Genomic DNA, 23,792 nt, shown 5'->3' with positions numbered 1-23,792 from the left:
ATGCCATGTTTTCAGAGGGGTCACACTACTGTTCCTAAAGACGGCTTCATCCCAAGGACAAGCCAACTACAGAAAACCTCCTAGAGACTGCAGGGAATCCAGTCAAAGTGAAAATAAAAGTACCCACTAGAAGATACATCCGTGTGTTTATAATGCAAAGGAATGATAAACTGACGTCTAAGAAGTACGCTAATGAGGTCAAATGCAACAAGGTCGGTGTTACCCAATTATTTCACCAGATCATGCAGGCATGGCCTAAAATAAGTCACAGATTGCTCAATAAAATTCTAGAGAAGAATAAATTGTAACTTTGATCTAAATAAGAGGACAATTACTTGTTGGCCCAAGGGATGCTCTATTTTTATTTTACTTGCTTTATCATTTGAGTACAATCGACACAATGCTACATTAGTTGCCTGTGGACAACATTCAACCTCTCTACACGTGGTGCAATGCTCACAACTGTAGCTACCATCTGTCACCCCACAATGCTACTGCAATATCATGGTCTATATTCCCTAGGCCGTGCTTGTTATTCCCCTCACTTATTCATTCCATAACCGGAAACCTGTACTTCCCACGCCTTGTCACCCATCTCGCTCACTCATCCTCCCGCCCCCTTCCCTCTGGCCACCATCAGTTTGTTCTCTGTATTTATAGGTCTGATTCTGTTTTTTGTTTCCGAGATCTCACACATGCCTAAAATCATATAACATTTGTCTTTCTTAGTTTGACTTATTTCACTTAGCATAATACCCTGTAGGCCCATCCATGTTGTCATAAATGGTGACATCTCATCCTTTTTAACGGCTGAATAATATTTGTGTGTGTGTGTGTGTGTGTGTGTGTGTGTGTGTGTGTGTGTGTGCATGCACATCTTCTTCCATTCATTTACTGATGGGACTTTTAGGTTGCTCCCATATTTTGGCTATTGTAAATAATGCTGCAATAAACACAGGGGTGCATATATCTTTTTAAATTAGTGTTTTCATTTTCTTTGGGTAAATACTCAGCAGTGGAGTTCCTGGATCATTTAGTAGTTCTATTTTTAAGTTTTTGAGGAACCTCCATACTGTTTTCCACAGTGGCTGGACCAACTTACATTCCCACCAACAATACACAAGGGGTCTTTTTTCTCGATATTCTCAATACTTGTTATTTCTTGTCTTCTTGATTTTAGCCTTTCTGACAGGTGTGAGGTAAGATGTCATCGTGGTTTTGATTGGTAGTTCCCTGATGATGAGTGAAATTGAACGTCTTTTCACGTGTGTGTTGTCTTCTTTGGAAAAATTCCTATTCAGGTCTTCTCCCCATTTTTTAATCAAAAAAAATTTTTTTTGTGCAGACTTCTAGAAGTTCTTCATGTATTTTGGATATTAACCTACTATTAGATACACCAACTGCAAATGCCTTCTCCCATTCAGTAGATGACCTTTTTGTTTTGTTGATGGTTTCCTTTGCTGTGCAAAAGCTTTTTGTTTTGATGTATTCCTAGTAGCTTATTTTTGCTTTTGTTTCCCTTACCTTAGCAGGCATATTTAGAAAAATGCTGTTATGGCCAGTATCAGAGAAAATACCGTCTTTGTACACTTCTAGAATTTTTATGGTTGCAGTTTTCACATTTAGGTCTTTAATCCTATTTTTGTGTATGGTGTTAAAAAGCGGTCCAGTTTAATTCTTCTGCATATAGCTGTCCAGTTTTCCCAGCACCATTTACTGAAGAGACAGTCTCTTCCTTGTGGTATATTGTTACCTACTTTGTCATAGATTAATTATCCATGTAAGCATGGGTTTATTTCTAGGCTCTCTATTCTGTTCCATTGATCTGTGTGTCCGTTTTTGTGCCAGTACCATACTGTTTTGATTACTACAGTTTTATAGTCTATTTTGAAATCTGGAATTAGATTACTTCCAGCTTTGTCCTGCTTTCTCAGAATTGCTTTGGCTATTCAGCGTCTTTTGTGGTTCCACACACATTTTAGTATTATTTGTTCTAGTTCTGTGAAAAATTCTGTTGGTAATTTGGTAGGGATTGCACTGAATCTGTAGATTGGTTTGGGTGGTATGAACATTTTAACAATATTAATTCCTCCAGTCCATGAGCATGAAATACCTTCCCGTTTGTTTGTGTTATTATCAATATTTTTAATCAATGTTTTATAGTTTTCAGAATGCAGGTCTTTTACCTCCTTTCAAGTTTATTCCGAGGTATTTTATTATTTTGGCACAACTGAAAATGGAATTATTTTCTTAATTTCTCTTTTCTTTATTCTTACTTCATTATTAGTGTATAAAAATGCTACTAATTTCTGGGTATTAATTTTGTATCCTGCAACTTTCCTGAATTCATTTATTACTTCTAAAGTTTTTTCACTGCAGTGTTTAGGGTTTTTTTTACGTACAGTATGATGTCATCTGCAAACAGCGACTGTTTAACTTCTTCCTTACCAATATGGATGCCTCTTATTTCTTTTTCTTGTCTGATTGCTGTGGCTAGGACTTCCCAACAGATTCTCTAAAAGTAGGAAAATGGAACTGCATATAACCAATATTTTTGAAGAATATTTCTGGTTGATATGTTTTAAAAACACTATGCCATTTCAAACTGATATTAGGTATTTATCATTATCTCAGGTGAATCTTAAAATCATAGAGTTTGAAGAGGCCCACAGAGCTCTTCTTATCCAACCACTAGCCTGGTGGCAGGAAATGGTCATTTTACCTCCTGGTCAAGCTTTCAAATGAACTGGATGATAATGCTGCCTTTACACACTGTGTCAACTGGTTGCACTGGGTCACTGGATAAGGACAAGGTATGGGCTACCTGCTCCAAACAGTCTGCTTGGGAAGAGACTGCTGGTGATGTCCTCTGCAGCGAAGGGACACAATCCAGCTCCCTCAGGAAAGTCCTCAAACATCAATTACAATTAGCAATCATCACAAGTGATACAGATCCAAAAACCTCGTCTTCTTTTTTCTAAAGTCACTAATCTAGTCATTTCATGGGTATAGCACAGACTCCAAGACATGGAACTGAGTCAGAAAGTAGAAGGACAACATTTTAACGTTCAACCTAGAGTTTTATGCTAAGTCATATCTAGTACTTATTTTGGAGACCCAATATATATATGTGTGTGTGTGTGTATCACAGCACTTACAGAGCTTATTTACCGCCACAGGAAATCCAACCAAATTGTTCTCAGTTTCCACTCAACAGAACAGTATGTTGACCTTTACCGGCAGAGCTGGAGTGAATTCTGTTGATAGCAGCTACTGTGAGAATTGCAGAACTGGTAAATATTTATGAAGTTTTCCTACTGTGCTGGCCACTGGCAAAAAGACTGGGAGGGATGTGTGCTTCTGAGTCACCCAAGAAGCTTGGAGGTACCTATCAGATTTGAGTCTGGCATTTCAAATCCTATATTTAGGAAAAAATTCACTGTTCACTAAAAATGATAAGGTGTACCTGGAAAAATGCTCAAGATTCTGAAGCTAAAGTACACTCCAGATATTTCTCTCCATCTGATGGAGAGACTGTCAGGTATCTTTAGAGGGAAAAGAGCTAGCAGTAAGATGCTGCCTTGCTTGGTTTCTGTGTCTTAATACACTACACTCTGGGCAGACCAAACAGCCCCCATGGCTCCCACTGACACAGGTAAGGGGTGCCTCTGAGGTTAGGTTCTGGCCACTCTTGGAACGGAGAAAGGTTTCTGAGGCCCAGGTTGAAGGTCAACTGTCCTGTGTGCTCTTAGGAGCATCCCTGCCCCACCTCATGAACACCAAGCCTTTCTGTTTTACCACCTACACCCCAAATGAAAATGGAAACAATCTGAATGCCATCATTGACTTGCTAGAAATGCATACACATTGATTTGTTAACTCTCCCAAGGAGGAAATCCAAGCCTAATATTTTGATTTCAATTAAAGGAATTTTAAGCAGTGTCAAGCAAATGGAATGACTTCTTGAAGGGATGTGAGGAAGAGATTCTATTTATTTTTTTAAGCCCTTTCGGTCCTTAGGTTTTCTTTCAACCTGTTCTACCAAATATCAGGAGAGGGGTAGTGAAATCTCTGACTAAAATTGCATTTATCTTTTCATCCTTGTACTTCCAACACGATCTTGTTTCATGTAGTTTATTTAGGACTATTAGGTCTACTTGATTAACTGATCACTTTATCATGAGAAAACAACCTTCCTGGGTGCCTGGGTGGTTCAGTCACTCAAGCATCTGACTCTTGATTTCAACTTGGGTCATGATCTCAGTTTGTGAATTCAAGCCCCACACTGGGCTCCGCGCTGACAGCACTGAGCCTGCAGGACACTCTCTTTCTCAAAAATAAACATTAAAAAAAGAAAGAAAATGACCTTCTATATCCCTAGTAATATTCTTTGATCTGAAATCCACTTTGTCTCATATTAAAATAGTCACTCCAGCTTTCTCTTGACTCGTATTAGAGCACATCTTCTTCCATTCTTTTTCTTTTAACCTACTCATGTCATTATGTTTACAGTAAGTTTCTTCTAGGCAGTATATAGTTGGCTCTTGGTTCTTGACCCAATATGACAATTACCGACTTTCATTTGAGGTGCTTAGACTGGTTACATTTTTTGTGATTGTTCATCCTGTTAGGTTTAAGTCTATCTTTTTGCCATTTGTTTTCTATTTGTTCCAGAAGTTTCTGTTCTCGTTTTTCTCTTTTTTTGTCTTCTCTTTAATAAAATATTTTTGGGGCGCCTGGGTGGCTCAGTCGGTTGAGCGTCCGACTTCGGCTCAGGTCACGATCTCACGGTCAGTGAGTTCGAGCCCCGCGTCGGGCTCTGGGCTGATGGCTCAGAGCCTGGAGCCTGCTTCCGATTCTGTGTCTCCCTCTCTCTCTGCCCCTCCCCCGTTCATGCTCTGTCTCTCTCTGTCTCAAAAACAAATAAATGTTAAAAAATAAAATAAAATAAAATAAAATAAAATAAAATAAAATATTTTTTATTATTCATCTCCTTGGTTGATTAGAGTTATGACTCTCTTGCGCAGTGGCTGCTTTAGGGTTTAATAGTATCATCTTTAACATAACAAAGTCGACCTCTCAAGTCATATTACAGAATTTCACATTAGTGGAAGAATCGTTCAGTAGTAGACTTTCACTTTTTCCCTTCCAGATTTTGCATTTTACATACACACATGCTTTTATAAAGCTCACAACACACATAGCTATTACTGTGGTTTAAATGGTCAATTATCCTTGGGAGAGATGCTAGACACTGTGAATTTAACCCTGTTGAGTGCTTGATATATGTGCATTCCTGAAAATACTTGTGAGATTTGTTTTCCCCTTGGAGGCAGTTCTGTTAATGAGAAACAGTTCGATCCCTTCAGATCTTGTTTTTATGATGTGTTAGGTGGGTCTGGAGCAGCATTCAGTCTAGGACTAATTATTCCCCACCGCTGAGCCAAGATCTTCCTGAGTATCTTTTCCAATGTTCCATGAATTAAGAATTTTTTCCAGTCTGTCTGATGGGAAAAAGAACTATTTTTGCCCATGTGTGAGTAACTGACACTACTCTCTAATCCTTATGGGTGTTTTGGTCCCTGGCCTTGGGTTGCTGCCTCACACACACATACCCTGCAGAATATCTAAGAGAAACCCTCTGTAGATCTCTGAGGTTCTCTCCTTGTGCAATTTTCCTTTTTTTTTATGTTAATTTATTTTTGAGAGAGAGACAGAGGGAAAAAGGGAGGGGCAGAGAGAGAGGAAAACACAGAATCTGAAGCAGGCTCCAGGCTCTGAGCCATCATCACATAGCCCGATGCGGGACTTGAACGCATGACCTGAGCTGAGGTCAGATGCCCAACCAACTGAGCCACCCAGGTGCCCCTCCTCGTGCAACTTTCTGTCCTGGGCACCCTGGTCACCTCGTTCTGTTCCTCCTCTCAGCTTCATCTCAACTCAGTACTCAGGCTGAAACAAAAAATCTGATAGCACGCTCTTGCTTAAAATTCTTCCAAAAATGCACCATTATTGCCCCAGAATGAGACTAAACACAGCTATGTTGGGTGATCCACATTAGAAAAAACGATGCCTCAGTTTCCCGTAGATTCTTCAAAATAACCTGAGAGCTGGCTCTCTGTGACATAAAAGCTTGAAGAACTGCGAGACAGGGAAGTGGCCAAACTACAAGAAGGGTTCACAACTGGGAAACAAGGGGCAGGCCACACAGGGCAGGTTTCAGAAGGGACTATCAGGACGCAGTGCCTAAGAGCTAGGGACACTGAACTCCAAGCGCCACACTCTTGGGAAACAAGATAACCTTCAAGAATTTTACGGCGGAAAGTCAATTCAGGGAGAAGGGCTTTTGTAGTAAAAAAAAAAAAAGTGATGGCATATGGGAGCCAGATTTCTTCCTTTCTCGAAGTCCTTAATTTTTAATTTTTTATTCTGATACCGTCTGGGACTTAAATGAGCTACAACAAATAGGAAAAATGAGTGCACTTTACTGCCCTAAATAGTAACATCTTATAGAACCATAGTATAGTTACTACAAACAAGAACTGAATATGGAGACATTATTATTAACGAATTTATAGACCTTACTCAAGTTTCGCCAGTTTTTCCACTAATGTCCAGGATCCAAGCCGGATTCAGATAGGATTTAGCTGCTATGCCTCCTTAGTCTCCTCCAACTTATGATAGTCTGTCTAGTCTTTCTTGGATTTTACTGACCTCCACACTTCTGAAGACGAGTGGCCAGTTAGTGTGGAAGATACTTTGATTTGTCTGATGTTTTCTCGTGATTAAATCTTGGTAATGCTTTTTTTTTTTTTTTTTTTTTTCCCCAGGAATACCAGAGAAGTGATGTTGTACCTTTTTTAGTGCATTCTATACCAGTAGGTACAGGATGTCCATAAAGCTTATCACTGGTGATACTAACTTTGGTCGCTTGCTTAGAGTGGTGACAGTTTTGTGCACTGTAACAATCAAAATTGTTTCTTTTGTATCTTGTGGAGAAGTAACTTGAGATTTTATTTCTTATTTCTCATTATACGTTTACCCACTAATTTCAGCATCCATTGAGAATGCCAGGTTTCATCTGACTTAAAAAAAATAAAGTGATAATGGTTATTTAATTAAGATTTACACTTAGTAAAAAGGCTTATTTTTTTCACTGTCTGTCCCCGGCAACTTTGCAAAGTGCACTTCTTTAGAACACCCTGAGTTCCAACCCTACTGTTACCTTCAGAGCCTCAAGCTTCCAATGATAATTTACGCCGATTAGTATGTCCTCTACCTGGGATGCACAGTCCTTTGGTCCTTCACCCATCCTCACGCCACATGTGGTTGGCACATTGTCAACCATTCTTCCAACAAAATTAAAAAAGCCCTGGAGGATCTGGGTAAGAGTAAAAGGCAGCAGGAATCTGTCTCCCCACTTAGACAACAATTGCAGTAGCAGAATCTGTCTGATGCAACTACTCTGGAATTCTGGAACCTACTGAAGGCTTACAACGACAGAAGAAGGCTTGGACAGTAAATTGAGGTTAATTTTGTTCAATTCCAGCTCTCAGCACAGTGGTAGTTACCCATTCCCCACCCCAAGCGCCATGGCAGACAGTCATTCATGTGTTTTGGGGGCAGCTTGTAGACGCTAGGGTAGACAAAAAGGATTCAGTCCTCCAAATATCAGGAATCTGTTCTTTAATCACTGACTACTACTGCTTCTGATCACAGAGGTGCAGGCAAAAAGGCAGCCACTCTTATTATACCTCCCTCACTGTGGCAAGTTCCTCTCCCTCTAGATAAAGTGACTTCCATATTTAAAAGACAGCATCCTTCTCCCTCACCTCCCCTCCCAACGTCCCCCCACCTCGTTTTTCTGTTTTCCCTCTTTTGAAAACCAGACGGTAAAAAGCAACTACACATACTGAGAAAATCAGAAAGTCACCACTTGTGCCCGGGGAAAGATGCACACTCAGAAAAGACCTGAAAAGACCTTGTATTCACACAGCAAACTGATCCTTAGCATCAAGACAGCCTACAGCAACCACAAACATAAGTAAATGAACAACAAGAAAAAAACAGCAAACCCTGGGGAAGTTGGAAAATCTAATTGACGGAGTTATCATCATTAGATTCAAATGTCCAGCTCTCACAAATTTTTTTAAGACAGCATGGCATACGAAGAAATAGGTGAACAAGGCACATTCAAAAGAGAAGAGTAAATAAACAGCAACTGTCCCTGAAAAAACCCTAATGGCAAATGTACTAGACAAATGCTCTAAAGCAACAATCTTAAATACGCTCTAAAAGTACTAAAGGAAGTTGTATGGAAAAGTCAAGGAAACAGCGTATGAACAAGATGGAAACATAAATAAAAAGAAAAATCTAAAAAAGAAACCAAAAAGAAATTATGGAGGTGAAAAGTACAATAAATGAACTGGAAAATACACCAGAGAGATTCAAAGGAAGATTTGAGCAGGAGGAAAGAATTAGTGAACATTAAGACAGGAAAATGAATATTATCGAGGCTGGGGAACAGAAAGAAATAGATTGAAAAAACGTGAACAGAGCCTAACAGACCTATAGAGCACCATCAAGTAGACCAATATGCATACTGTGGAAGTTTGAGAAGAAGAAGAAAGAGAGAGAAAGGGGTAGACAGAATATTTGAAGAAAGATTGGTTGAAAATTTTCCACATTTGAAGAAAGATATGAATATAAACATCCAAGAAGTTCAATCAATTCCAAGTAAAATGAACTAAAAAAAAAAAAAAAAAAAAAAACCCACTGAGACACACTATACTTATAATTTCAAAGGCCAAAGACAAAGAGAATCTTGGAAGCATGAAAAGAGAAGTGACCTAACTCTCAATAGATTTAAAAAGACAGATGGGGTGCCTGGGTGGCTCAGTCGGTTGAGCATCCAACTCCTCAGGTCATAATCTCACAGTTTCATGTGTTCGAGCCAGGCATCAGCTCTGTATTGATGGTGCAGAGTCTGCTTGGGATTCTCTCTCTCTCTCTCTCTCTCTCTCTCTGCCTCTCCCCTGCTCATTCATACTCTTTCTCTCAAAATAAATACGTAAATAAAAATTTTTAAAAAATAGGTATCATACAAATAATCTTGTCCAAAAACAAAAGGATGAAGTTAGAAAACAGTGATAAAAAACTAAAAAATTCCCAAATTTATGGAAATTAAATGACACATTCATAAACAACCAATGGATCAAAGAAGAAATCATAAGGCAAGGTAGAAACTACTTAGAGATGAAGGAAAATGAAAACACAACATACCAAAACTTATGAGACATAGCAAAATCAATGCTAAGGGGGAAATTTATAGCTATGAATGCTTATATTAAAAAAGATATTTCAAATCAACAACCTAACTTTACAACTCAAGAAACTAGGGGGAAAGAAAAAGAAAAAACTCAACCCAAAGCTAGGAGAAGGGATAAAACAAAAAACATTAGAGCAGAGATAAGTGAAATAAAGAACAGAAGAATAGTGAAAAATCAATGAAACCAAAAGCTGGTTCTTTTAAAAGATTAACAGAATGGACACACCTTTAGCCAGATGGACAGAAAAAAAAGAGAGAAAAGACTCGAATCACTGAAACCAAAAATTAAAATGGGAATATTATAGCCAATTATGCAGAATTAAAAAGGATTAGAAGACCGTACTAAGAACTGTAAGCCAACAAATTGGATAACCTAGAAGAAATGGACAAATTCCTAGACAAATGGACAAATTCTTGGACAAACACAGAACCTACCAAAAACTAAATCACAAATAAATAGAGAATGTGAATAGAAGTACAACTAGTAAAGACTTTCGATCAATAATCGAAAATCTCGTGACAAAGAAAAGCCCTGGACCTGATGGCTTCACTGGTGAATTCTATCAAACATTAAAAAAAAAAAAAAAAAAAAAGGCACGAATACTAATTTGTCTCAAAACTTTCCCCCAAATTGAAGGAAACATTTCCCAACTTGTTTTAAGAGACCAGGATCATCCTGATGCCAAAGTCAGACAAGGACACTACAAGAAAACTACAGATTAATATCCCTGATAAACACTGATGCAAAAATCCTCTAAAAAAAAAACCAACAAACAAAACTATAGCAAACCTAATTCAGCAACAGCATATTAAAAGTACTAGATGTCATGAACAAGTGGGATTTATTCCTGGGATGCAAGAATGACTCTACATATAAAAAGATGTAATACACTATACATCTGTATAGTGTATACAATGTAATACACTATAATCTACCCAAAGCAACCTACAGAGTCAGTGCAATCCCTATCAAAATCCCAACGATGTTTTCTCTAGATATAGAAAAACCCCTCTACAAATTCATGTGGAATCTCAGATGGCTCCAAATAGCCAAGACAATCTTGAAAAAGAACAACAAAACTAGATGATTCAGACTTCTTGATTTTAAAGCTTACTATAAAACCACAGTGATTAGGGCCACCTGGGTGGCTCAGTCAGTTGAGTGTCTGATTCTTGATTTAGACTCAGGTCATGATCCCAGGGTTGTGGGATTGAGGCCCTTGCTAGGCTGAGCATGGAGCCTGCTTAAGATACTCTCTTTCCTTCTGCCCCTCTCCCCTGCTAGCACACTCTCTAGAACAAACAAACAAACAAAAAAACCCCAAAACTATAGTACTTCAATCATTGCAGTCCTGGCATACAGACTGACATAGAGACCAACAGAACATAGAGAGTCCAGAAATAAATCCTTACACACACACACACACACACACACACACACACACACACACACACACACAGTCAAATCCTTATACACACACACACACACGGTAAAATCCTTATACACACACACACACACACACACACACACACACACACACACACACCCCTTGTTTTTGACAAGGTGCCAAGAACATCCAATGGGAAAAGGACAGTCTTTCCAACAAATGATGCTGAGAAAACTGGTACCCACTTTCAAACGAATGAAGGTAGACCTAACACCATATACAGAAATTAAATCAAAATGGATCAAAGACTGAAATCTAATACCTAAAACTATGAAATATTTAGAAGAAACGTTGGGCGAAAGCTTCATGACACTGGATTTGGCAACAATTTCTTGGATATGACAACAAAGGCACAGGCAACAAATGAAAAATTTTCACAGGCACACTGGACTTCATGAAAATTTGGGGCATCAAAAGATACTATCAACATTTTTTTTAAGTTTATCTATTCATTTTGAGAGAGAGAGAGAGGGAGAGAGAATCCCAAGCAGGCTCTGCACCGTCAGCACAGAGCCCAAGACAGGGCTTGAACCCGCAAAATTGGAACATCGTGACCGGAGCTGAAACCAAGAGTTGGACACTTAACCAAGTGAGCCACCCAGGCACCCCTATCAACGTAATTTTTAAAAATCAACTGGGGTGCCTAGGTGGCTTAGTCGGTTAAGCATCCAACTTCAGCTCAGGTCATGATCTTGGGGTTCATGGGTTGGAGCCCCGCGTCAGGCTCTGTGCTGACAGCTCGGAGCCTGGACCCTGTTTCAGATTCTGTGTCTCTCTCTCCTCTCCTCCCCTGCTCGCACTCTGTCTCTCTCTCTCTCAAAGATAAATAAACACTTCAAAAAATTAAAAATCAGTCTACAGAATGGAAGAAAATGTTTTCAAATAACGTATTTAAAATGGATTAATATCCAGAATATATAGGGAGTTCTTAAAAATCAACAACAAAAAGTCAACCAGATTAAAAAATGGGCAAAAACCTTGAATAGAAATTTCTACAAAGAAGATATTCAAGTGACAGTACGCACACGAAAAGAAGCTCAATATTACTAATAATTAGGGAAATGCAAGTCAAAACTATAATGAGATATCATCTCCCATCCATTAGGATGCCTACTATCAACAAAACAGAAAACGACAAGCTGGTTTGTTTGGATATAGAGACAGGTGTACTCTTGCATACTACTGATGGGAATGTGAAATGGAATGGCTGCCACGGAAAACAGAATAGTGGTTCTTCAAAAAATTAAAAACAGCATTATCACAGGATCTGGCAGTTCTGTTTCCAGGTATATATTCCAAAGAACTGAAAGCAGAGTCTGAAAAGACATTTGTACATCCGAGTTCACAGCAGCGTTATCCACAACAGCTAGGAGTGGGAAGGAACCTAAGCATCCATCAGCAGATGAATGGATAAGCAAAATGCAGGACACACACACATTGGAATATTATTTAGCCTCAAAAAGCAAGGGAATTCTAACACATGGATGAACCCTGAGGACATTATGCTGAAAGACGCCAGCCACAAAATGACAAATACTGCATGACTCCGTTATACATACTAGAGTAGTCAAATCATAGAAACAGGAAATAGAATGGTGGCTGCCAGGGGCTGGGGTAAAAAGGAATGGGAGGTTCTTGCTTAATGGGTATAGACTATCAGTTTCACAAGATAAAAAGAGATGTCGAGATGGACAGTAGAGATGACTATACGACACTATGAATATATTTAGTAACAGTGAACTGTATACACAAAAATGGTTCACGTGGTAAATTTTATGTTTATTTTACCACAAGAAAAAACAAATTGGAAAAAAATTCAACCAGCCCTTCATCCTTGGCCCAACTCACGTAGTTAGTTGTTCCCTCCACGGGCCCGAGGGCACCTGTAAGCCTATTAGAGGCTTTGCTATCTTTTGTTGTGTGATGAATTGGCTAGTCTGCGGCCGTTCCTTGATCTTATGCATAATGCTTACGAAGATATATTGGAGATCCCGTATATTTTCGGAGGAGTATACTCTGGATCTCTGTAATTCAAGAATCTATTGTCAGGAAGCTGCAAGTCTCTGGCTGAAACTGCTGCTCCACACTTCACTGAAAGAAAAGTTGTCCTGAGGACACTGTGGAAGACGAAGTGGAAGGCGACTTCGCGTTGTAACAACAACCACAACAAAGACCAGCTGTTGGCTGACGGCAAAGGGAGGTCTCTCATTCACAAGAGGGTAGTAGGAAGCTGGGAAAGGGCAGAGAAGATAGAAATTCGATAGTATAAATTGTTTTCTGCTGAGTAAGATGGGATTATATAAGGTAGAAAGGAGGACTTAAAACCTTTTATGATTATGAAAGTAACAAATGTTCAATTCATAAAAGCTGAAAGCTACAGATGGTACTAAAAAAAATAGAAATCACATGTCCTCCTACCACCCAGAGTTAACCACTGCAGAGTACGTCTGTCCTGACTACCTACTCTGCGTGGTAGGAGGCGACCGCAAAAATGACCAGGCAAATTTTAACCATGCAAAATGATCTTAACGAGTGGGGAAGTTACAACTGTGCCATGACCTTTAAAGTTTATCAAAACGTTAAAAACTTTCAATATCAAGATTAAGTGTGTGTGTGTCTTATAAACGTGCAGAAGAATACATAAACAGTAAACCTGATATTTACTGCTGTAATCCAAAACGTTACAGTGAGAATTAAGGGTTTGTTTTTGTTTTTGTTGTTCTGAAAAAATACTTATCAAGAGTAGTTTGAATGCTTTTCTGTCATGTAACTCACCATACAGAGAGAGCATTTTTTCTATGCCTTGGGCAACTGTCATGCTCCTTTCTAACTCTGGCTCACCTCCCAACATTTTATCCTTTATGCTTTCACTGTTGGAAAATATCTCCCAGGATTCTTGTAATGTGAAGGTTTTCTTGTTTTTGTTTTTGCCTTTTTTTTTTTTTTTCTTTTTGCCTGCCTTGCTCCCTCTGAGACTCCCTTCTTTTCTTCAAAATCACTTTCCTCATTTATGTAGATGACTTCACTTCCACTAAGTTCCTCTGGCTGCCTATCTAGAACCTCTTAACCATTGTCAACATTCCTGACGTCTGCTGTTCCTCCTGCAACTCCGTTTACATTAGTTTCAAATTTCCCTTGCATCATTAATCGCTTTTAGCTTCTTTGCTGCCCTTCTGTCTTTGTTGCACAATTCTCCCAGTCAATTATCCGCTTTTGTAAAATGCGTCATGGGTTTATCATTGGAAGACAAGGAGGCAACGTAACTACATGCTTTGCTGCATGTGAACTAAATAATACATGTAACGTGACCAATCGCCGGCAGATTTTCACGTAAGTGCACGACTGGTCACTGATGATGATGCACATCAATTATGTACATGCGGATTTTTTCACTGAAGAGCTAGCAGCAAAGTCTGTACTTACGCAATTAAAGTGAATCCAACAAAGTGACTGAAAACCGAACGATCTTGCAGAGGACTGCTGTTATCTGGCTGAAATTTGTACATATTAAAGCCCCGTGAAAGTAAAGGATTGCCGGGGCGCCTGGGTGGTTGAGTCGCTTGGGCGTCCGACTTTGGCTCAGGTCCTGATCTCACGGTTCGTGGGTTTGAGTCCCACATCGGGCTCTGTGCTGACAGCTCGGAGCCTGAAGCCTGCTTCAGATTGTGTGTCTCCCTTTCTCTCGGCCCCCTCCCCGCTTATACTTGGTCTCTCCCACTCTCTCAAAAATAAATAAACATTAAAAAAAAAAAGTAAGGATTGCCTCTGTGAGCATCATGACATATAGTAATTATAAAATGATGCTAATTTAAAATATATATACATTTTGAATACATGTGAATTTTTTATGATACATACTTTAAAATTTATTACATTTTACATTAGCATCCTACAATTAATATATATTCTGATATTTTCCTTAGCCTTATGTTACAAATATTTCCCCATGCTGTTAAATATGCTTGGGAAATATATTTAATAGCATAACAGCATTCTACCCTAAGAATGGAAATTATTTAATTTCTAACTGAGCAACACAGAGGTTATTACCAAAGTGTTTGATACCAAAGATAAAGCTGTGAAAATACCTGTTTACACAAGTCATTCAGTATTTCTCTATTTTCTGTGCATAAATTTTCTAGAAGTGGAATGACTATATTAAAGAATATAAATAATTTTAAGGCTTTTGATATGGACCTATGTATATTTTTATTTACCTCTTTTTGTCCCCAAAGTAAGCTTCTAATTTTGAAGCCCGTATTGCATTTTTAAAAATTAATTTTCTGGGGCGCCTGGGTGGCTCAGTCAGTTATGCATCTGACTTTGGCTCAGGTCATGATCTCACAGTTGGTGGGTTTGAATCCCACATCAGGCTCCGTGCCGACACTGTGGAGACTGCTCAGCATTCTCTCTCTCTTTCTCTCTGCCCCTCCCCCATTCACACTCTTTCTTTCTCTCAAAATAAATCAATAAATTTAAAAAATTCAATTTTCTGTTATTCATAGTGTGCTCAAATGCATTCAGTGAAATTAACATTGGATATTTGCACTTTTGTTGTTGTGAATTGTCCACTCCAATCTTTTGCCCACTTTTCTTCTGGGATATTTCTAGGTAATTTAAGTGGCCTCTTCCTAAACATCACCTCTTTACAGACACTGCTTCAAAAATGGACAAGTGTGGAACTTCAAAAACTGCAGGTTGTTATTGCCTTCTGGTCATTTGTTACATAAGTGAGATGTGCAAATATAAAACCAAACAATTCTGATGTGTCCGTGGCTAGTTCTAATAACGTTTGGAGCCAGTTATAAGAGTCCAATTAGTAACACTCACTTTTCTCACGGAGGCACATAAAACACTCAACCATTAATTATTAAGTCAAGACAAGCGTGCTGGGAACAGAGAATAAAGTACACCCCAAAAACCTTTATTAACTAGACTTTGATTTTGGCATGACCCATGTTTCACAGTTCCCCACTCAGTTCTGTTTCTGTCCCTCAAACTTCCTCTTTTTCCTCCACTGGTCTGCCCTGCTGCCCCGATCTTCTTTTGTGAAACACGTGACATGCTTTCATGTTAAAGCATCACTATTTGAAAGAAGGCTTGAAAAGAGGGCAATAATAATATAGGAGTTTGGGTAATCAATGGGAGAGAACGATCTTTAGAGAGGTTGCTTTCTGGCACCCCCACCGCATAACTGAATGCTTGCCTACTCAACTTCACGCGGGCGGCTCTGGCCAACAACAAAATGCCATTAAAAAAACCTACCACTATACTGCAACCTCTTCAAGAAAAGGTATAGGAAGTCATGGCAGAAAACACACCTGCAGCTTGGGGATGTTTCTTTCCTACCGCTCCCCAAGTCCAAACGCTGAATGTCAGAATCCTGCGTTGGGGGTCGGGGGGGGGGGGGGGAGTCTCCTTTCAGAGAAAGTAATGATACTGAAGCTTCTATTTTGATGGCTCAGAGGATTTTATGCTCACTGCTGCTGTGGTGATTCCAGGGCTGGGTTTTTATATTTTGCAGTTACTATAAGTTTAGCAATTTTCCAGAAACAGAAGTCCCTGGGCAATGCTACCTGCCCTTTTGTATCCTTTCCTGTCAATCTAAGGTAGGATATGGGTTATTTCAGGAATATAGGCTTCCTGCTGAAGGTCAGGGCAACTCCTGCCAAGAAAGAGGTCAACCTCTAGGGAGAAATCCAGATGATGCAATTTTAAAGCAAACAAGCTCGCGAGGCATCATCATTACCAGTCCTAGGAGGGGCTGGCTTAGCGAGGGCAGGAGAGCAAGGGTGCAGATGAACTTTCTGGATAAATTTGTACTTGAATCTATGTCCTACCAAACGTGGTCTATTCTTGGTTATACTGAGGAGAGGTAGAAAATATACTGCATTTGTCAGCAATTAGCTTGCTCTCCTACACAAATGTTTACCAAACCTCTCCTGTGCACCAGACCCAAGAGCCAAGCTGGAAAGAAGAGACATCGAAGCCGAAGAGCTGAAAGCTGAGGGAGAGTCGGCCACGTAGGAGGAGAAGAGCATGTTCTGGGCAGAGACAAGGGAAATGGAGGAACATTTAAAGAAACGAAAAGAGTTGGGGTGCAGAACACAGAGGAGGGCAAAGACAATCACGAGATGACGCTAGAAACTAAGTGCCAGATCATACATGGTTTTGTAAACCTGTTAAGGAGTCGGAATTTATCCACGAAGAGTGGGGGATCATTGAAAGGTTTTAAGTCAATGAGTGAGAAGACGAGTTTGCAGGAGTCTTTCTCTGAAGAGAAAGCATGCCGCCTCCACTGAAGAAGACGGTGGGCAGGGCGAGAGCAGGCAAAAATCCCAGGGAGAAGGCCACCGTGGCCCTGCACGCACAACAAGATGGTTGTGGCCTTTACGACACTGCCCACGGGAATGAAGAGGGATGGCAGTCTGAGTTTTGGTGGCTTGACGGAATGGGGAGGGATGGCAAAGGAAAAGAGGCCAAGATGACGCCTGTGTTCTTGGCTTGGGCCACTGGGGGGAAATGAATGTCATTCACTGACACAGGACACAAGAGAAATAGTTTCAAGGAGGCGATTATGGATTTGTTTTAACCCTGCTGAAGCTGAGGTGTTTATGGTGCATCCAACGGAGATGCCCAGTGAAGAGATGGGCAGTGGCGAACTGGAAAGACAGGTAGCCCTATTAAAGGAGGCAGTAACTCCTTAGAGCAGCTGCTTACTAGAGAGCTAACACGAGGCCTGATCTCTTGGCTTTGACTCGCAAATGGATGACTCAGGATCCCCAGCCTCCATCACCATAAAACCATCACCTGTATTTCAAGCAACTGGTGAGGCAGGCAGCATGCAAAAGAAACAACAGACAAGCCCATTACTATTTAAAGAGAAAAACCTATTTGGTTACTTCTTAACAGAAAGAAATCAGAAAATGAAAAAAAGAAATTGCTTTTTCTCTCCTATGCTTTGTGGGGCACAATTTTTTAAATTGCACAGTGACGTCAGAAACACAAATTGGTAAGTATCTCGTGGCTATAGGCTAAAATGTTGTTCCTGGGAGAATCGTTAACTGCTTGGGAGACAGTGCAGGACAGGAAGGTTATGTTCTCATGCTCGGTACGGACCTCCACTCTGACCACACTGCAGAGGGCCATCTTCTCAATGGCCAAGGAATGCATGGTTATTGCGAAACATATAAACCAGGCTACCTACTGGCATCTCGAATGTATGCTAAGGTAAAAAAAAAAATTGAAAGCAATTATCTCTTGTAGTTTTGAAAATACCTAATTGAGGAAGAAGGAGGCTGTAACATAATTTCTTACAGCAATTAGTTATCTAGTTAGTTATAAAACTCATGTAGGATGTATAGCCTAGCTTTTCATTTTCTCTTCTTAAATAAAATATTACAGTCAAACAATTACCTCGTGCTATCATTTCTTCAGGAGTCATGGTCAATGGGTTATACCTTTTCTTAGCCAGATCTTATACTATGGCTCCAACTGAGGGTTCAAAGATCCCACCGAAATCGTGAATTGTGTGCAGAACTTTGCACATAAGTGAATCTATGCATTTTTCAGGGAAGAGGGTCTAGAACCCTCAGATCTCAAAGCAGTTTAACAGTCAAAACAGACTAAAAATCCCTGTCTCCTATCTACCTTCCACTATGACTCTCCTACAGTGTATTGTAAAAATATGGGGCATAAATTAGGGGATGACAGGTTTTCTCTTCTCTTAAGGATATGTTCACTTTAATAGGACCATTATCTGGAAAGAACGTCAAAAGCCAACAAGTTCATCCACCTGCCTTTAGGCGAAATACCTCCAAAATTATCCACGTCAGATGAAAACTGAGAGCCTGTTTATTTCTCCCCATGGGAAAGCAATTCCAGCACCTCATTCTGTAACCTATTACATTTTTTAACAACCACTGTAAAATTTATCTTTGGTCTGTATGTGCTCTAGTTTAGGTCCTCAATTGCCTTAGTACTATTTTTCTTCACTTTATACACAGCTATAAATGTGTGTTAATCTTTTCCAGAGAAGATATATTGCAATGTTCTTGTCACAGGCCATTTTTAAAAGCAATGACTCTGGTGATCAATGGGTATACACACAACACAGCTCACACACATTAGGCAGACGTCCGGCCATATACTAGAACATAAGGGTGATCAAGTTGCTAGGAGTAAGAGTTTGGAGTCTCACAGAGCCGGGGAAAAATCTCTGAGATGACACATCCCAGGAAGAGGACGCTCTCCTGCTGTGTCTGTCAGTCGGAAGGGTGAATGTGAGGCATCTGGTGGAGATCCAATCTAACCATGGGTCCAGAATGGGTGGTCCCTCAGCAACCCTCAGCTGTAGTCTGACCTGTGATGATGGTCCCGTCGCCCTCCCCAAGGGAGCCTGTGTGTCTCAGGCTTCCCACGGACACTGGCCACCCGACTCCCCCTGCTTGCCTGCCACTCGCATAGCTTTGTTTCCTGTGGTCCTCTCTACACAAATTCTGGGTACCTCTCTACACAAATTCTCAGGCCTCCCAACAGTGGCACCCCGTCCCTCTGATGCCTACCCCCTGGCTAGGATTCATCTGCATCCTCAAGGGTTGCTTCTTGTTTTCCCAGGAATGGTGAACCTTCTCTGGCCTGGGCAACCCAGCAGACTTGTCCACTGTTTTATGGGCTGCAAGCGTTTCCCAATAAGGTCTGACCCACAGCCTCAGTGTAGGGGTGTCCCTAGTCAAGGCCGTCCTTCCTTGACTACTCTCACTCAGTTTTAGGATACCTTATAGAGTTCTTTTTGAATCTTATGGTTACTCTTTTCTCATAGCTACTAATGTTTCATATTAAAATTCTCCTATTTAATGCCAATAAAATGGGCAATCTGGAAGAAATGGACAAATTCCTAGAAACATATACACTACCAAAACTGAAACAGGAAGAAATAGAAAATTGGAAAAGATCCATAACCAGTAAGGAAATCGAATTAGTAATCAAAAATCTCCCAAAAAACAAGAGTCCAGGGCCAGATGGCTTTCCAGGGGAACTCTACCAAATATTTAAGGAAGAATTAACACCTATTCTCTTGAAGCTGTTCCAAAAAACAGAAATGGAAGGAAAACTTCCAAACTCTTTCTGTGAAGCCAGCATTACCTTGATTCCAAAACCAGACAGAGACCCCACTAAAAAGGAGAACTAGAGACCAATTTCCCTGATGAACATGGATGCAAAAATCCTCAACAAGATATTAGCCAACCGAATCCAACAATACATTAAAAAAAGTATTCACCACGACCAAGTGGGATTTAAACCTGGCATGCAGGGCTGGTTCAATATCTGCAAAACTGTCAATGTGATTCATCACATCAACAAAAGAAAGGACAAGAACCACATGATCCTCTCCATAGATGCAGAGAAAGCATTTGACAAAATACAGCATCCTTTCTTGATAAAAACCCTCAAGAAAGTAGCGATAGAAGGAGCATACCTCGAGATCATAAAAGCCATATATGAAAGACCCAACGCTAATCTCATCCTCAATGGGGAAACACGGAGAGCTTTTCCCCTAAGGTCAAGAACAAGACAAGGATGTCCACCCTCGCCACTGTTATTCAACACAGTATTGGAAGTCTTCACCTCTGCAATCAGACAACACAAAGAAATAAAACGCATCCAAATCGGCCAGGAGGAGGTCAAACTTTCCCTCTTCGCAGATGACATGATACTCTATATGGAAAACCCAAAAGATTCCACCAAAAAACTGCTACAATTGATTCATGAATTCAGCAAAGTTGCAGGATATAAAATCAACGCACAGAAATTGGGTACATGCGTATACACCAACAATGAAGCAACAGAGACAGAAATCAAGGAATCGGTCCCATTTACAGTTGCACAAAAAACCATAAAATACCTAGGAATAAATCTAACCAAAGAGGTGAAAAATCTATAGGCTGAAAACTATAGAAAGCTTATGAAAGAAACTGAAGAAGACACAAAAAAATGGAAAAAGATTCCATGCTCCTGGATAGGAAGAACAAATATTGTTAAAATGTCGCTACTACCCAAAGCAATCTCCACATTCAATGCAATCCCTATCAAAATAACACCAGCATTCTTCACAGAGCTAGAACAAAGAATCCTACAATTTGTATGGAACCACAAAAGACCCCAAATAGCCAAAGCAATCTTGAAAAAGAAAACCAAAGCAGGAGGCATCACAATCCCAGACTTCAAGCTATACTACAAAGCTGTAATCATCAAGACAGTACGGTACTGGCACAAGAAGAGACACTCACATCAATGGAACAGAAAAGAGAACCCGGAAATGGACCCACAAACATATGGCCAACTCATCTTTGACAAAGCAGGAAAGAATATCCAATGGAATAAAGACAGTCTCTTCAGCAAGTGGTGCTGGGAAAACTGGACAGCGACATGCAGAAAAATGAACCTGGACCACTTTCTTACACCATACACAAAAATAAACTCAAAATGGATGAAGGACCTAAATGTAAGACAGGAAACCATCAAAACCCTCGAGGAGAAAGCAGGCAAAAACCTCTTTGATCTTGGCCGCAACAACTTCTTAACACGTCTCCAGAGGCAAGGGAAACAAAAGCAAAAATGAACTACTGGGACCTCATCAAAATAAAAACCTTCTGCACAGTGAAGGAAACAATCAGCAAAACTAAAAGGCAACCGACAGAATGGGAGAAGATATTTGCAAATGACATAGCAGATAAAGGGTTAGTATCCAAAATCTATAAAGAACTTATCAAACTCAACACCGAAAAAACAAATAATCCAGTGAAGAAATGGGCAAAAGACATGAAAAAGCACTTCTCCAAAGAAGACATCCATATGGCTAACCGACACATGAAAAAATGCTCAACATCACTCACCATCCGGGAAATACAAATCAAAACCACCATGAGATACCACTTTACACCTGTCAGAATGGCTCACATTAACAACACAGGCAACAACAGGTGTTGGCAAGGATGTGGAGAAAGAGGATCCCTTTTGCATTGCTGGTGGCAATGCAAGCTGGTGTGACCACTCTGGAAAATAGTACGGAGGTTCTTCAAAAAACTAAAAATAGAACTACCCTACAACCCAGCAATTGCACTACTAGGCATTTATCCACGGGATCCAGGTGTGCTGTTTTGAAGGGGCACATGCAAGCCCATGTTTATAGCAGCACTATCCACAATAGCAAAAGTATGGAAAGAGCCCAAATGCCCATTGATGGATGAATGGATAAAGAAGATGTGGTATATATATACAATGGAGTATTACTCGGCAATCAAAAAGAATGAAATCTTGCCATTTGCAACTATGTGGATGGAACTGGAGGGTATTATGCTCAGTGAAATTAGTCAGAGAAAGACACAAATCCTATGACTTCACTCATATGAGCTCTTTAAGAGACAAAACAGATGAACATAAGTGAAGGGAAGCAAAAATAATGTAAAAACAGGAAGGGGCACAAAACAGAAGAGACTCATAAATATGGAGAATAAATAGAGGGTTACTGGAGGGGTTGTGGGAGGGGGGATGGTCTAAATGGGTAAGGGGCACTAAGGAATCTACTCCCGAAATCATTGTTGCACTATATACTAAGTTGGATGTAAATTTTAAAATATAAAAAAGAAAATTAAAAAAGAAAAAGAAAAAGAAGATGTAGTACATATACACAATGGAATAATACTCAGCCATCAAAAAGAATGAAATCTTGCCATTGGCAATGACGTGGATGGAGCTGGACTGTATTATGCTAAGTGAAATAAGTCAACCACAGAAAGACAAATACCATATTATTTCACTCATGGAATTTAAGAAACAAAACAGATAAACATATAGGAAACAAGCCACAAGAGACTCTTAATGACAGAGAACAAACTGAGGGTTGAGAAAGAGGTGGATGGGAGATGGGCTAGATGGGTGATGGGTACTAAGGAGAGCACTTGTTATGATGAGCATGGGTGTTGTATTTAAGTGATGAATCAATGAATTCTACTCTAAAACCAATATTGCACTATACGTTAACTACCTAAAGTTTAAATTCAAAATGGGAAAAGAAGAAGCAAAGAATAAAGAAACTGAAAAGATTAAAAAAAGAAAAAAAAAGAAGTATATTATTTAAACAAACAAAAAAAAAGATAAAACTCTCCTATTTAAATCACTGTATGGTTTCTGCCTTCTGATTGGACCCAGACTGATACAATCACAATGGTTTATTCTTTTTTTTTTCCTAATGTTTATTTATTTTTGAGACACAGAGAGACAGAGTATGAATGGGAGAGGGTCAGAGAGAGAGGGAGACACAGAATCTGAAACAGGCTCCAGGCTCTGAGCTGTCAGCACAGAGCCCGACGCAGGGCTCCAACTCACGGACCGTGGGATCACGACCTGAGCCAAAGTCGGACGCTTAACTGACTGAGCCACCCAGGTGCCCCACAGTGGTTTATTCTTTAACTACGCTCACAGATAGTATTTGCTAACAGTGCATCTTCTATTCTTATTTTTCCTTCCAGTTTAATTGCATTATGGTTGAAGAATGTGGTCTATACAATTCCTCCTTATTGGAATTTATTGATATGCTTTTAACATAACGCAAGACCAACTTTTCAAGATGTGTCTGGCAAACTGAACAGAAGGTACAGTTTCTGTTTTCAAGGTACAGAGACGGATATATTTCTCTTAGCTCCATTTTATTAAAATGTTTATAGTCATTATACAGGCATAAACAAACTTCTTCTGTGAAGAGCCAGATAGTAAATAACATAGGCTTGTGAGCTACAAGGTCTCTACCGTAACTCCTCAACACTTAGGAACGTGCAAAAGCAGCCACAGACAATATGTAAACAAAAGGTCTATGTGGCTCTGTTCAATAAAACTTTATTTACGAAAATAGGCGGTGGGCCAGAGTTAGCCTGCAGGCCATGGCTTATCAACTCCTGCTCTACATCATTATATTTATCCACTTGGTCTGTCAGGCGATGAGAAAGAGAAGTTAAATC

At 39.8% G+C, this 23,792-nt stretch overlaps 1 protein-coding gene across 4 annotated transcripts in view; it reads right to left on the bottom strand.

Moving 5' to 3' along the window:
* ULK4 (unc-51 like kinase 4) overlaps nucleotides 1-23,792 on the bottom strand; it is a 583,089-nt gene that overhangs the window by 146,167 nt on the left and 413,130 nt on the right. The window contains exon 35 of one of the 4 annotated variants that reach the window (XM_045436434.1): nucleotides 12,014-13,006. The exons of the other annotated variants lie outside the window; for them this stretch is intronic. Coding sequence (XP_045292390.1) covers nucleotides 12,986-13,006 — 21 coding nt within the window. The 3' untranslated portion in view covers nucleotides 12,014-12,985. Of the gene's footprint in view, nucleotides 1-12,013; nucleotides 13,007-23,792 lie in introns of those variants that run through there. 4 annotated transcript variants of the gene reach the window in all.

This window comes from Leopardus geoffroyi, chromosome C2 (genome assembly GCF_018350155.1).
Source record: "Leopardus geoffroyi isolate Oge1 chromosome C2, O.geoffroyi_Oge1_pat1.0, whole genome shotgun sequence".
Classification (NCBI taxonomy): domain Eukaryota; kingdom Metazoa; phylum Chordata; class Mammalia; order Carnivora; family Felidae; genus Leopardus; species Leopardus geoffroyi.
This window is presented reverse-complemented; position numbering and strand designations above follow the sequence as displayed.